Genomic DNA, 15,219 nt, shown 5'->3' on the forward strand with positions numbered 1-15,219 from the left:
CGCCGCAACACCTCCTAATATCCAAAATTTTCGGGTAAAATACCGAAAATTTCATATATCTTTACGACAATACTTTAAGGAGGTATCTAAAGCTAAACTTTTATCCTTATATATGAAGTCCACTGAAAGAAAGAAGTGTAGGACTTATATATATTGATAAATGTTCATCTACTCTTGAGGCAATATCTAAAATGTAATTCTACTCGTAAAAAGTGAGATGATGATATTTCAATTATATATAACATAATTATTTTTCTTCCCTCATTTCTTGCACACAAAAGTTTACAAAATTTAATTTTATGTTCTATTAAAACCAAAATTGTGTTTTCGAATATTCAAAACTCTAATTTTGGGACACACATGCGCATTTAAAAATATTAATCGATGCTTATTTAATGATAAAGAGTTCAATTATCACTAACAACACTTTCTTATACAAGCTTGTTGTATAAGATTTGTCTAATATGGGGTTATCGTGATCTGCAAGCATTATCTCGGGGTTTACCTATTTTCACTGAAAAATAGTGGCTACGAGTTACATCCTCTCAAAATGTGAAAAATAAAAAGTATTACACTGTATCTATATTATTTTTAAAAACATAAAGATATTAGTTTTTGAATTTTGAACTATTTCAGCATCAAATAGAAGTGAAAAATATTAGTGCATTCGTCTAGAAAAATATTGGCGCAGAATTAACGCAGATCACAACAATATTAATTAATTGGTGACTTTTGGCATTTTAATTTAAACTTTTCAGGCCGTTCCATTTATCACGACGAGAAAGAAAATATAACTTAATTTAGATAAAAATACAGTAAATTTTACAAATAATTTTTTAAAAATATAGTTTTTATTAGATACATCACATCAAAATGGATTCTAGTTCTAGTTAAATTTTTGAGTGAAAAAATATAGCGTAACTTTTATTAATATTTATACTATCACAACCAATAATTACCGAAGGAATCAACATATTATAAACTTGTGTCTACTTTAAAGTGTTGGTTGGTCTTCCAGCTCTTAAAAATCATATACTCTGAAACTCTTAAATTTAGTATATATATAATATAATATAATCTCTACTTTTTTTTTACATAAAAAATATTATATACAGAAAAATAATTCATAATCACACAACTTGTACACAAATTGCTAGTTTATATATATTCATTTGGCATTTAATTTATAATTGGTTTTTGTAATTTTCCCTTACAAAATTTCATAATATAATAATATATTATATTATCTCCACCAAAATGTTGTATGATTAAGTAAGCTCAAATAGGGTTGTATTGTTTCCAAAGATGCTGGCAATATTATTTATAAAATGGACACTCGAAATGTGATGTCTAAAGAACCAAGAGGTGCTTTTCCAGTTATGGAAACTATCAGCAGAAATCATTGTTTGAAACCAATTTAAATATAGATACAATTGTACTTTTGCAATTTGGTTTAATTAATTAATAATATGCTCTGTACTTACTAAACTGGATGTTTAATTCATTTTGTGAATTTTTATAAACTTTTTTTACTCAGCTTGCGCACGTGATGTGTATTAATGATGTAAGGGAAATAATGCATAGAATTACTCTCCGATCGATCATCGTTGTGGGCAGTGACGGAGCCACATGGTAAATGGGTGGCCCAATTTTTTTTAAAAAAATTTATATGTAAATTTTGTATCATTTTGGATATTAGTTCGGGTAGATCAATTTAAAATATTAAAAAATTACATAGTTTAAAATTCTAACTCGGGTAGAGCTATATTCCTGGCTCCGTCTCTGGATGTGGGTGAGTACCAAAGTTTTCCTCCGATCGAACATGTATAGTATATAATATATTATTGGGGGCTAGTTGCCTCTCATAAATTTAGCATTTTGTTTAGGGAATGTGCAGTGTAAGCTTTTTTCAGACAATTTTAATACTATTATACGAAAATTTAATTTATTGAGCGAAGACAAACATATATATTCTTAATTTTAATATATAGTTACAAGTACATCACTGTTGGCTCAACATTTTAGGGCAGTATCTACTAAAAATTTTATTTTTAGAGCAGTATTAAATGTATAGTTTCATCGTCTACATATACATAAATACGGTTTCGCCTCTAAATTGTTATTATTATAAATAAATATCCTGATTTTTAAAATCATATCAGATCCAAATTAGTTAAGCTTGGATTTGAGATTATGGATTTCAAATTCATTAACTTGTTTAGGTTAACAAAATATACTTCAAATACATGCTTCATATCAAATTATGCAATTCCAAAAATAATTGTGATGTATCTCAGATACACCTCATGAAATGGATGTTGTTTGAAATCTATCACTAATCAAATTCGACCCTCCAAATCAAATCCATCATTCCAAGCTTAACCTATAATCGAGCGGAATAAGATTAGTTGAGCAAAATGTTAAAGGCGTTTGTATTCTAATTAATTAATTTGAGAAAAAAGTACCGGTGGACAATTAAATTGGAGTAAATACTAACAATAGTGAAGAATATGAATCTCTTATCTTTCACTTTTCTTGTTTCCATTGATAAATAAACTATAATTAATAATATACCTTCCCCCAAGCTTCTTTAGCTATAAAAAGCCAGTGTTTCACCCTAAATTTCGTGAGCTTCTTACAATTGGGAGGTATTATCTTTCAAAGTTTCCCCAAAAACCCTTCTTCATATTGCATTTAAGTAGTTTTCTCGATCGAATTCCTGGGTCTAGTTTGATATTCGATCTAGATCCATAAAACAACTTCGGCCCTTCTTTTTTTTTTTTGGCTCATGGTGTAGATGTTTATTAATGCTTTTGTACAAAAGTGTTCAATATGTACGTTTTCTTCTACAGATGATATAATTAATTCCAAAGAGAGCTTTCTTCAGTCCATACGTGGGATGCCGTAGGGTTCAATTTGCTGCCGACTCATTCATTCGAATGCTGAGTAGTCCATGGTCTTTGCTCGGTAACTGTGTGAATGAAGCGGGAGTCAAGCTGGATCTTAAGCTTCCTGTTCTTGGACTGAAGGGAGCTCCCTTTAATTTCCGTTTTATTCTACTGCCTAGTTGACATTAATTAAAATGTATTTTTAATATATTTTCAGTCTGCTATATTGCATTTTATCGTATTTTTAGTTTGCTACTTTGGTTTTGGGTTTTACTTTAAAGGTTTCATTTTGGTTAAGTTTATCATCATATATTATTGATTCTACAGATGAAGATGGTCATTCCAAATCCCCCATATAATATGATTTACTAGGGTTTAGTAGAACTGGATCGAAGAATTCGGGTGAGAAAGGAAGACACGGAGCATGGTGCAAACGTGAAGTGAAGAACATATAAATTCAAATTTCTAAATAATTTTTTTGTTCTTGTCAATAAATATTATTATATTGGCCCGTAGCCTTTGGGTTTAAGCATATGGTTTATGGAAATAAGTAGGGTTGGAACCGAAGTTATTGATATTAAAAAATGCATAATTTTATTATGCTATGCTTATTAGTCATATAAAATAAAAACCCTTGATTTTTTTTGTGCAGAAAATAACGAGGATTCCATCCACCGAGTCTAGGGTTTTTGTGAATATCAAGAACTCAAAGTACAAATTGTGAAGTGGGTATCTTGGGCCCTGCAGCTCATTGGTAGCAACAAGTTCCCAGGCATGTCTTCTGGTCGGTGCTATTACCGATATCTCTCCCCCATTTTTGATGTCTCGTTTCAAGTTTCAACTGCGTTTCTGACCAGGCTCCACATCTTATATCTGCTTCATTCAAATTCACACAGTTTTTCATCCCCAAAAAGGAAAAAAAAAAAAAAAAAAAAAGAAAGGTACGTAGATGCACCACAAAACCCTGACGGTGGATCAAACGGGGTGGACTCAAAGGTTTTCGCATTTTTGGGGTCAGACTTGAAATTTAATAAAATTTTCTATTTTCATTTTTTACGATTTCTTATCCTCCTCATTTTTTGGATCTGACTCCGAACCTACTTGAGTCCAGCTAATTCTAATATTTCGTGTCGCAGATTTATTAGAATTTCTTTTACCCTGTGAAGTGAAATCCATCTCAGATCATGAGAATCTTAGAATGAGTCTTTCTAGTCTCCCGTTTGGTTTTTTCTTTCCTGGCAGATGCAGGCGGGGTCCCTTCTTAGTTGTCGTGTTTTTACCATTCATTCATACAGCGGCGCTGTTGCAACGCCAGATCAACAGGAATCATGAAGTCAATTATACTAATTTGTTCAAAGCACACATTTATAAAACCAAACAGTACTAGAATGGAAAATTGTCATTCGGTCTTAGTCCAATAAGCAATTGGATGTTTTTCAATTTTTCGTCGACCACATCAGTAATATCCATTCGACGATACCATATCAACAATTTTTGGCTGAACAGATCAGTACTTCAAGGAAAATAGATTCCAAGAAAAAAAATAAAAGAAAGACTAATTTTTCGGTTTTTGTGTGGGGGATATGATTTGCAATGACTTGCTTTTGTTCAAAGTGGATTGATTAACTCGAATGTGTCAAAATATATGAATATAACATTAACAGAAAATATTCAACGTCTTTCACATGTGCTTCCTCTTCTTATCTTCTCTTAGGTCACCTCTAATTTCAGATTTTTTGGTCTTTGTACATGTATGTTTTCTTGTTGTAATAGCTCAATGAAAAGTGAAGAAAAAATTTGAGATGATCTTGGATTGGATTCCTGATTATGGGGAAAATTAGGATTTTGGTCATATAACTTGCATAGTGCTTGGTTTTCCTCGGGTAACTCTGAATTATTTTTTGCATTTGGTCTGTCTTTTTTTTTTTTTCTTCTGAAGTCATTAAATTTAATGTATATTACTTATTTGACATCGATTCTTTCTTATGTGACTCACATGATACAAATAAAGCTCATGTTACACATATTAAAATTCATCGGACAAAAAATAAAGAAAAAAATAAATCAAAACGACTAATAATATTTCTAAACGGGAGGGAATTTTTTTTCCATAGGTGTATTTTAGTATATATAATATATGTTTTATTTTGTTGGGACATTTTAACCATTCAGCTATAGATGCAAAGACACTTTAGATCTTTCGTGTAGTTTGATTTTTTTTTTTTTTTCCTTTTTGAGGCAAAATATTTAGAAGGCTCCATAATATATTTTTCTACCAACTAAAGTGTATCAATTTTGCAGTATTATGGATATGGATACCAATTAAATGTTAGTGACCTTCATATTTTATAAATCTCGAAGTATAACAACATATTCCCAATGGTTTAATAAATGTTATAAAATGTGCAAAATGTTTTCAAATTCAATTTAGTGACTTATAAATTTTTAGATTTTGAAAAGGAATAAATAACATAATTATACCAAATTTACGCTATTTCCCCATGACGACAAACCCACCATCAAAATTTACAAGTAAGTTGTGACAGCAACAATTTCTGACCTACCTCATGATATTCTAGCCAGGAAGAATAAAATTTATTCAAGCCTTCATCTATACAAACTGTACTAAACACCAATTTTTAAGCCAAAATTGATCCCATTCACATCCATGAAGAAAAGCACAAGTTACGTCATATTATTTTTTCTCGTATCCTATATTTAAAGTCTTAGAACTTATTTCAGGACTTCCATCAGACGAAACGATCCCTGCAAGAGATTCGTGCTATACTACCACGACATCGACAACGACATCTTATTCAATGGCACCAATTTTGCAAACGCAATGTCTGCCAAGGCAATCAACTCGACTGAACTTGGAGAACAAGTTGGGGATGCAGGTCATTTTCGATGACCCCATGACTAAGGATCCAAGCTTAGTTCTACAGTACCGGTTTCACGAGCTTAATGGTTCTATTTTTATGACATGAAGAGTACTTACAACGCTTGGTTTGCTTACACTTTGGTGTTCAATTCTAGTCAGTACAAAGGGACGTTAAGTATAATGGGGGCAGACCTTGTGGATGAGGAAACTCAAGATCTTTCTGTATATGTGCATGAAATGAACACGACAGAACTAATTGGGTACTAGAAAATAAGTAAGTCAAACCATTTCAATATAGGAATAGTCGACTTCCCATTTTTTCCTTGTTCTACAAATGACTGCATGATGAGCACTCTTTCATCTCATTATATCTCTGATTAAGAAATTATAAAAGTATACTCAATTCCTTTGTCTGGGATCTTATGTGATTATTTTATATTACCATAAAATACGTTTTATGGCGCTTTTGTGATTATTTTACCTCACTACAAAATAAGTGTCATGAATCCCATGTTTATATGTTCTTCACAATAAATAATAGAAACAGAGCTAATTAAAACACTGATTAGTTCATATTATTGTATGTAAGAGCTTGAAAACTTTTGCAGGCTATCGAGAACATATATAGCTAGCTTTCAAAGCAGATGACACAAAAGCTTCATTTTTTTGAAAGATTGTTATTTAGCAGTCGCATTTTTTATAAAGCTGCATGCTAGACTGAAATCTCATATTTATATTAGTACGCTAGCTTAAAAACATTCTCTAACATATGTTATTTATACGAGAAAAGTATTTTTTTTCGTGAGTTGGGAGAGAGAATTATTATAATTGAGCATCGAACTCAAGACATTGTCTCAAACTTGAGATCTCGATCGGTGTCAGATAAATTACAGGTCATTGATCCTCTTTATTAGAGGCTATAACACTTGAATCGTTTTGGTACGTAATTGTTGATTCTTTTGCATAATAATTCAATTTGGTCGGGCCAGAATCACTTTGGAAATGTGGTTGTTTTTTATGATCCTATCACATTAGATAATAATCTCCATTCGCCTCCGGTTGGTCGGGCTCAGGGATTCTACTTAAACGATAAGAAAGATATATTCACAGCATGGTTAGGGTTTTATTTCGTTTTCAACTCGACTGAACACAAGGGTATCATAAATTTTGCCCGTGCCGATCCGCTGACGAACAAGACATGCAAGGGACATTTCAGTCATTGGTGGGACCGGTGATTTCTTCATGACGAGAGGGGAGGCAACACTGAATACCGATGCATGCGTTTGAAGGAGAAGTGTATTTTAGGCTTCGTGTTGATATGAATGTTGGTAAAAACAGTGCAAGTATACATATATAATTTCATGTGTTTTCTTGTTACGTTATAAAATTTGATTAATCAATAATTTTAAGTTTTAACCCTCAAATTCAATAGAGAATGTGATTGAAGCACATAATTAATTAAACAATTACTTATTTGTTGTATTAAGTATACTTTAAATTTTCGACTTTCAAATTTATGAATTTATTCATAAATGACGATGCTTGATGAAATATTTATTTTGTAAAATATTTATTTTTAAAACAATTTATTGAAAGTTATTGTGACATGTTTGGATATTTTTTTATTGTTATTAATCTCATTAATTTTTAGGCAAAAACTTGTGTGAGACGGTCTCACGAGTCGTATTTTCTGAGACAGATATCTTATTTGGGTCATCCATATAAAAGTATTACTTTTTATGCTAAGAGTATTACTTTTTATTGTGAATATTGGTAGGGTTGACCCGTCTCACAGATAAAGATTCGTGAGACCGTCTCACAAGAGACCTACTCTAATTTTTAAGTAATATTTATTTTGTGAAATATTTATATTTCCTAAACAGTGGTTTGTATTATGAATAATTAATAGTTTATGCAACTTTTACTCTTAAATTTAAATATTTAAATCTTCAAAACATAATTATGATACACTTAGGTAATATTTTGTTATTGTGAGTTTAAATTAAAATATTTATTATGTGTTTTGAATTTTTATTTAATTATTTGGTTAAATAATAAAATAATAATTGTTGCATACTTGCATATTGAAAAAAAAATCATATAAGTCAATAAAGATTGCGTTTCGCCTTGTACTTCAGGCCTCAAGACACCCTAATGTTTTGGCGTGTCTTGCTCCTTAAATAACTATAGGGTGTTGTGAACTTCTTCTGAGACATTTAACAATATTTTTGTTGATAATTTATAAAACCCGGAAGCCAGTAGAGTACTGCGAATTAGAAATTGAGTTGCGGTTCAGATAAAGAGTGTTGCTCAGTAGCTAGCTATTTGATCATGGATCCTAGATTCATAATCTGGGTTTTGCTGCTAACCCGCAGGCTGCAAATGCTTTCACAAACCTGTGCAATTCCATCCAGATTGGAGGGGCTGGAACTGAATTTATGTATTGTGCAGACAACCTTGAGACTTGATGCACCTGGATTTGCAAGTTCATTTTCATTTCTCCCAAAGTGATTCAAACGGAAATGGAGCTCAATAGATGGACCCATGGATCATAAACTTGAATCTTCACTGGGTCTCCGCTTGGCCATTTGTCAAGCTCTTCGGACAGCAAAGAGAGTACCGCAACTTTATATATCACAATGTCATCAGCCAAAGAAACTGAAATAGAGTCCTCTATGGATCTAGAACTCGACCTCACTCTTTATGATGGCGGGGAAAAATCACCAGAGCTTTACAAATCAGCCAGCTCTAATTATAAATCGATGAATGCATGTGTGGCCTAATTAAGATTGATCTGTGGTTGAGCCTTTCCAGCGGGCTTTCTGTATCTGATGTTACAACTGTTCATCAAAACTCCCCTGCACAAAAAAATGGATCAGATGTGGTTCCTGCTGATGGAGCTTTGAGGAGTTATTTTTGTCCACAGAACATGGAAAACGTACACTTACTTTTTCAATCTGCCTATGGGTGTGGTCTCTCCTCAAATTTAACAGCACCAATAAGCTCAGTTACCTGTTCTTCCGGGACAACACGCTCACAACAAAAGCTTAATTATAATACTAAACATTGCCAGTTTCAGGGGTGTCTGAAGGACGCAAGAGGGGCTTCTGGCCTTTGTATTGCTCATGAGCCACTAGTAGCAGAGACATGGCTGGTCCATCAGAGCCCGAAAAATCTTTCACGACTCGTCAGAATTGGATATAAGATAGTTCTTATGTTTAGTTTTCTTTGAAGCTGCACTGGTTTAGCTAGTGGTTTGAATGAATAGTTCACCTCGATTTAAACTATTTTGGTCTTGATTTCAGTTGTAAATTCAAGTTTAAACCATGCATTGTTATCGTTTTTTTTTTTTTTTTTTTTTTTTTTTTGTGTTGGATACTCAAAAAGATTCTTTTTAATCATTTAGGAAAATTCGTGAGTAAATGTAAATGTTCAAATCTAGCAGAAACTCAAAATCAAATTCCAAATGTTCCAGTTTTATAGTTTTAAATTCCACTTTTATTAGATTCAATAACAAATTTGAGTCGAACATAATACAATTAAATTTAATTAATTTCTTTGTCAAAATTCCACTTTTATTAGCTATTTTTTGTCAAAATTAATATATAAGGAGGTTAATATATATATATTTTTTTTAAAATATTCTTAGCGGCTGAGGAAACTTGGAGATGAGAAATAGTTCAAATTTAAAATTAGAAATAGAAAAATATATGATTCGTAAAAAAAATGTAGATCTCTCTCTTCTAACCATTTATCCGAAAGAAGAATCCGACAGATTCTCTCTCTTCGACTCGCGAAAGAAAAAGTCAAGTGGAAGATGTCGACACAGAGCTTGAAACAAAATTGAATCAAAACTAGGGTTCTCTCATGTGTAAAATGCACAAAATCTATGATTTCCATCAACCCATCAGCCCCGAAATTTAGGGATCAGCTCGAGTGTAATCTGATGCTGAGCTACCAATCTTTGCTGCAAAGCCCCATACTTTCCACTTCGAGCCATAGATTTAGAGCTTTGAAATTCGCCCCCAAATCGGTTTTTCCTCATTCGTTCAGCTTTCCTGTGTCTGAAACTCATCGCAGGTTCCCAACCAAGGTGAATTATTTGATAATTGTGAAGATGCAACCTTTACTTTACTGTGTTTGCCCAAGGATTTATCTGCGTATGATGGATTTCAGATGTGTGAAATTGAAATTTTAAGTTCGGATATGAGCTGAGATTTTTTAGCCAAATACTAATTTATTTAGGTTTACTTTTTTCTTTTTTTTTTGGTTATTATCAATTGATAGCTTTATATTTGCCGTGAAATTTTTTAAGTTTCAAAATTGCTAGAGTATGAATGTGTTGGTGGTCTTTGATTTCGAATAAAAATGTACTTATGAACTGGGTTTAGGTTGCTATTTTTTTATGTATAATTTGGATAGATATTAGCTCTTGGAACCCGGTGATTGATCAAACATAATTGTCGATTTTTTAAATCACAAATCGCATAGTAGTTAAATATTACTTTTGTTCATTTAAATCAACGTCTGCAGATATTGGGTGTATTGAACACTAAGATTTTCTTTACTGTTATTCAAGTGAAGTATGTTGTGCATCAGCTTGCAGACGTATCAGCTAACAGAAAATATTTCCTGTTGGGTTTATGTGCGTATGATATATCTTTCAAAGATATTAGCGCACACAAATGAATTTTATTCATTTTGTAATGGTTTTTCTCTGCATATTTACTTTGCTCATATATCTACAAGATTGTGAGCACGTCTTTCCCATTATTATGGGCGTTGACAATCTTCAATATGCTTCGAAATCACTTATCAGGATATTATATCTGTAACTCCTTATCAGCATACACTCATCCATGCTCTCCAGCATGGCCAATAAATTAGAATGTATTGTGTTAATTGGTTGTTTTAAGCCCCGAACTTTGGGAAATATGGGAAGAAATTAATGTGTAATATTTATTCATTGTATTTCCTGTTTTTTTATCCATATGGAATCATTTATTCTCTTCCAAGTTGTAAATCTGTGTTTCTTGTTGGAAAGGTTTGACAATTCAAAAAGGTTTTTGAGGGCAACAGAAATTTCTGTTCCTTTGCTATTGCAGTAATTGATGTTAAACTGTCTATCGGACATTGGTTGGGCTTGTTTAGGTTTCATTATGGCTCTCTTAATTGGTTGTGAAGGAAACAAGGGTGACATTGATTGGACCTCCCCAAAATCTGCGATTAGTTGAGGGACTAAGATAGAGAGAGAGAGAAGAAAACCGAAGGAGAAGAGAAGAGGCTGTTTTTTATGTAATGTACACATTCTGGATATCAATTGTGAATTATTCTATTGATTCTAAAGCTGGCACAAGGTAGCGAATACATGATCGTATAGATTCTTATAAGACATGGAACACTGAATAGGACTTGTGGTGAGGAAAAACTAATTATAAAGGTAAGGCTAGTTCTTAGTTTGAGGTTTCTAAATAAAACTTAAACAACGAAAAAAACCCAAGAGGCGAAGACACCTGTCCCTTAGGATCATAAGATTACTACTTATTTGAACATTGGTTTCCCTACTAAACTTGAGAAAAAGATGGGATAAGTTTTGAGGAAGGGAAAAACTATTAATCTTCCGGATTGACTAAAAGGGTCAACATCTTTATGGGAGCTTATTAATTAGTCTGAACTTTCGAGCTTTCTTTATTTGCCTCACCTGCTGATCATAATTTTTTATATTTTTCGTTTCGCATGAGTATCGTATGTATGCTGCTATGCTACAATGCAATGCTCAAGTATGAAGTATATGTACAAATATCACTGGCCTTTTCATACAGTGTTCTAATTGGTTATTTTGTACACAGAAGTGGAAAATCCGGTGCTTTCGGCATGAAGAATTTTTATCTGGCTCCCCAAACTCTGATTCTGGTGAGAAAATCTTACAGGAGTCAGAGAAGTCAGAAATTAGCAAACCAAATATTGAAAAAAGAAATTGGGGAACACATTTTAGAGAGGTAGGAAAGCCTTTCCTTTACCTGGTGTTTCTTGAAGTTTGCTACCTGGTTCCTGTTGTTGCTGATTTACCACGGGCCATAAGAACTTGGACAGTAATAGTATATAATGACCAAATTCCTACTGTACTCATGACGTGGCAATTATGAATTACCATTTCTCATTGTTCTGGAGCGAACAAATTAGCTATATGAGTATATAGAGGAAAATGAAAATCACAAGGGTGTCACCATGGATTCGTCGTTTTTTTACAGGCTGTGGATGCAATCTTAAAATTGATAGGGAAACGGTGGACTGTACCATGGACTGCAGAGACCATCCTTCAAGTAAGGGTCTCTTTTCCACTAATATGTAATAATTTCTCCTGAAGCTTGGGATGATCTCATTTTGGAGAAATAGCAGTTGTGTTTGCTTTGCCTGTGCCCAGCTACAATAAATATTAAGTCTTCAACGAAAAAAAAATATCAGCTTTATGTATTGTGATACTTGTGTTTGGGTTATTAACTTATAATCGGCTTAGTTGTGTCTTTAGTTGTCATTTACAAGAACTAGTCGGCTAACTGAAAGGATGACATACAATTAATATGATCTTATGTGGTAAATTTGTAATTTTTTCCATTTGAGTAGAAACTTTATCAATTGTGACATCTGTATCTTTATTCTTTTCCATTGGTTGCGAAAATATGCATTGTGACAACAAACTTTTGATACTTTGGAGTTTGGACTGTCACGAAGGTTGTCACCATGGTTCAAAACATAAATGTTTGTTGACAGAACCTAATAATTAAATGGCACTGGCTTACAAAATTTGTTAGCCCCTGCCAAGAACTTTGCTCTATAAAATTTTACTTCTATACAAAAATTGGAGTGATCGATTATTTATTGAAGCTTTCTTCTTCACAATCTTTCTCTTAGTAAATAACTTGTAGTTGGTTTGACAGAGATGCTATTGGATTCTCGTATCATAACTTCTGTCTCCTCAATCGACAAGGTTTCTTTAGCAGTTGATTATAGAATCATAAATTTACACCAATTTAGTTGTAGTGGTTGAGGATTCATAATATAATATGTATTTTGGATAGTGTTTCATTTAGAATTAGAACAATGTAGTGAAACTTTCTGGTGATGCAGGTTACACTCCTTTGGATCATGTCATTCTGGTTCATTGGTTCATGGATGATCCCATTTACTGCACATATTACCGGCTTCAGCAAAGAATCACTGACCTTCAGAGGCCAAGCTTTGTTCAGCCTTCTAACAGACGTAACCGAAGGCCTAGCTGGAATTTTAATACTTTACCGCTCTTTGTCTCGATTCCGTCCCCTATCATCGGATTGGTTTAGATTTACTCATAAAGGAAAATGGCTATTTGATGTCTTGCTTGGGTGCTCCATGTTTCCATTAGTGAACCGTCTCTCTCAGTTCAACCTTGATTTATTACCAGTTCTGCCTTCCACTCCCCTCACTCTCTCTAGTGTCGAGCGGTCTATAATGGCACGTGATCCAATTGCAATGGCTCTTTATGCACTAGTACTTGTCGTATGTGCTCCTCTGTGGGAAGAAATCATATTTCGAGGCTTTCTTCTACCTTCTTTGACTAAATACATGCCGGTCTGGTGCTCCATTTTAGTCAGTTCAGTCGCCTTTGCTCTGGCACATTTTAACGTTCAAAGAATGTTGCCACTAATATTTCTGGGGGTTGTGATGGGTGTAACTTATACGAGGTCAAGAAATCTATTACCCTCCATGCTCTTGCACAGTCTGTGGAATGGCTTTGTATTCCTGGATTTAATGAAATGAAAGAACTGTTTTTTGGTGTTTCATATACTAATCCATACTCTACAAAGTCTTTCGCCTGGGGTCCTTGAGAAAAGATGTAGAACAGATCATCAATCCGTTATGAAGGCGATTCTTGTGCTATGGCTGACTGTAAATTTTATCAGCTCGTTTGCAAATGATGATGATCAAGATGCCCGAAGTTGGATTGACTCAGTCGAGATAATCCACCATTTATATTTTGGCTTCCGTGAAGGGGCGAGCCAGGAGATTATTCGGATGGACCGTAATCTGACATTCGTCAGCTGAGTGTTTGCTTCTAATATATTATTTCATTGTCTTTATCCGTGGACGAAGAAACAAGATTATTTTTGGAGAAATGTAGGAGCTTATACCATAAATTGTTATTGAAATGCATGAATTTAAAAGTCTAGATACATCTTAACTACAGTAATGAAAAATCGGATGGGAATATTCAAAGGTCAGGGCTTCTTGCGTGCGACAACCTGGTTCTGCGTAGTGATGTTGATAGGTCAGATTTGGACAAGAATTTATATTTTGTATCTATCCATTTATTATATCAATGCTACTCCTCGTCCCGACGCATTTATTATTTATATGAATATTAATATTTTACTCAAATATCATATCTCGATCAATAATTACATTTTTTTCATATTTGAATTATTTCGACAAAGATATGTATATTTACCTAATTTTTACGAGAATAATAAAAAATTTTAAAACTAAAAAAGTAGCAATGTAAACTATATATTAAATTATTTTTCATTATCTAATGTCATTATTCAATAAAAACATATTATAAATAATATTTTATCCTTTATTTTTGTCACGTCAGCAAATCGGCCGGTGGGGCTTCGACGTATGCCGGTGTTAGGCTCCATCTAATGGACCAGGAGATGTTAAGTCTCATCCTTGACGGAAGAGATGCAACGTCTCCTTCAATCAGTTTCCGTACCACCTGAGGTTGATTTAGTATATCACTGTTCTTTATGTTTCTATTTTCCCAATCATGACTGAATTTGATTTGTTTTTTTTACTTTTTTTTTTTTTTATGGTGGCATATACACAAACGTGTGGACTATTTTCTATGCTTTCTACGAAATGGAAGGCATGGTCTGTAATATTCTAAAAATAGTTTCTCTTGTGAAATTAACTGTTTTTCCAAAATAATGAAGAGTAAATTTCTATTACATTTGCCATTTATTTTAGCTGAAGTTTGTTACTACTTGTGTGGCTTTAGTAGGCTGATTAAATTCACCTTGTATAGTTGCTGTTCACTTGCGCTGGGACCATGTTTTTTTATGATCATCGGGGGGCAGATGATAGCATGTGGTCAAGTTTCAGGTAGAAAAATAAGAGGGTTAGCTTGAGAAGGATTTTCTTTATTTAACTATCATAACAAGATATTTGCTCAATCCAGTTAATCATGGTCCCTCTTGGACAACCCGCTGTCTTATTGTGTGGATATAATACTTGTTTTCGTTTTACGCTATTATAGTATGCTGGAATTTAGTTAGTATTTGACATTGTAATAGCCTTGTTTTCTGTCCAAGTTGGTAGTCACCCACTGATTCACCTGCTTTCATAAGTAACAGTGTGGGCACTGTTCCTGTGACTAGAGTTGGAACGACGTGAGTTCTTTTGCAGTATATT

General features: G+C 33.2%; 1 protein-coding gene and 1 pseudogene across 1 annotated transcript; both read left to right on the forward strand.

Moving 5' to 3' along the window:
* The first annotated feature begins 1,549 nt into the window (after positions 1-1,549).
* Positions 1,550-7,126, forward strand: LOC140967986 (dirigent protein-like; annotated as a pseudogene).
* Positions 7,127-9,492: 2,366 nt separating this feature from the next.
* On the forward strand, positions 9,493-13,975 carry LOC140968037 (uncharacterized). The gene is made up of 4 exons (XM_073428879.1): positions 9,493-9,862; positions 11,619-11,768; positions 12,021-12,092; positions 12,898-13,975. The coding sequence occupies exons 1-4, from the start codon at positions 9,659-9,661 to the stop codon at positions 13,564-13,566; spliced, it is 1,095 nt and encodes a 364-aa protein (XP_073284980.1). The 5' UTR covers positions 9,493-9,658; the 3' UTR covers positions 13,567-13,975.
* Positions 13,976-15,219: the final 1,244 nt, after the last annotated feature.

The sequence above is a fragment of the Primulina huaijiensis genome, unplaced genomic scaffold (assembly GCF_012295235.1).
Source record: "Primulina huaijiensis isolate GDHJ02 unplaced genomic scaffold, ASM1229523v2 scaffold32015, whole genome shotgun sequence".
Lineage (NCBI taxonomy): Eukaryota > Viridiplantae > Streptophyta > Magnoliopsida > Lamiales > Gesneriaceae > Primulina > Primulina huaijiensis.

Excerpts from the sequence above, each read along its gene's own strand:
- LOC140968037 (XM_073428879.1), top strand. The coding sequence starts at position 9,659 with ATGATTTCCATCAACCCATCAGCCCCGAAATTTAGGGATCAGCTCGAG. Across the intron at positions 11,769-12,020 it reads GGGGAACACATTTTAGAGAG|GCTGTGGATGCAATCTTAAA; the intron begins GTAGGAAAGCCT and ends GTTTTTTTACAG. Across the intron at positions 12,093-12,897 it reads CTGCAGAGACCATCCTTCAA|GTTACACTCCTTTGGATCAT; the intron begins GTAAGGGTCTCT and ends CTGGTGATGCAG.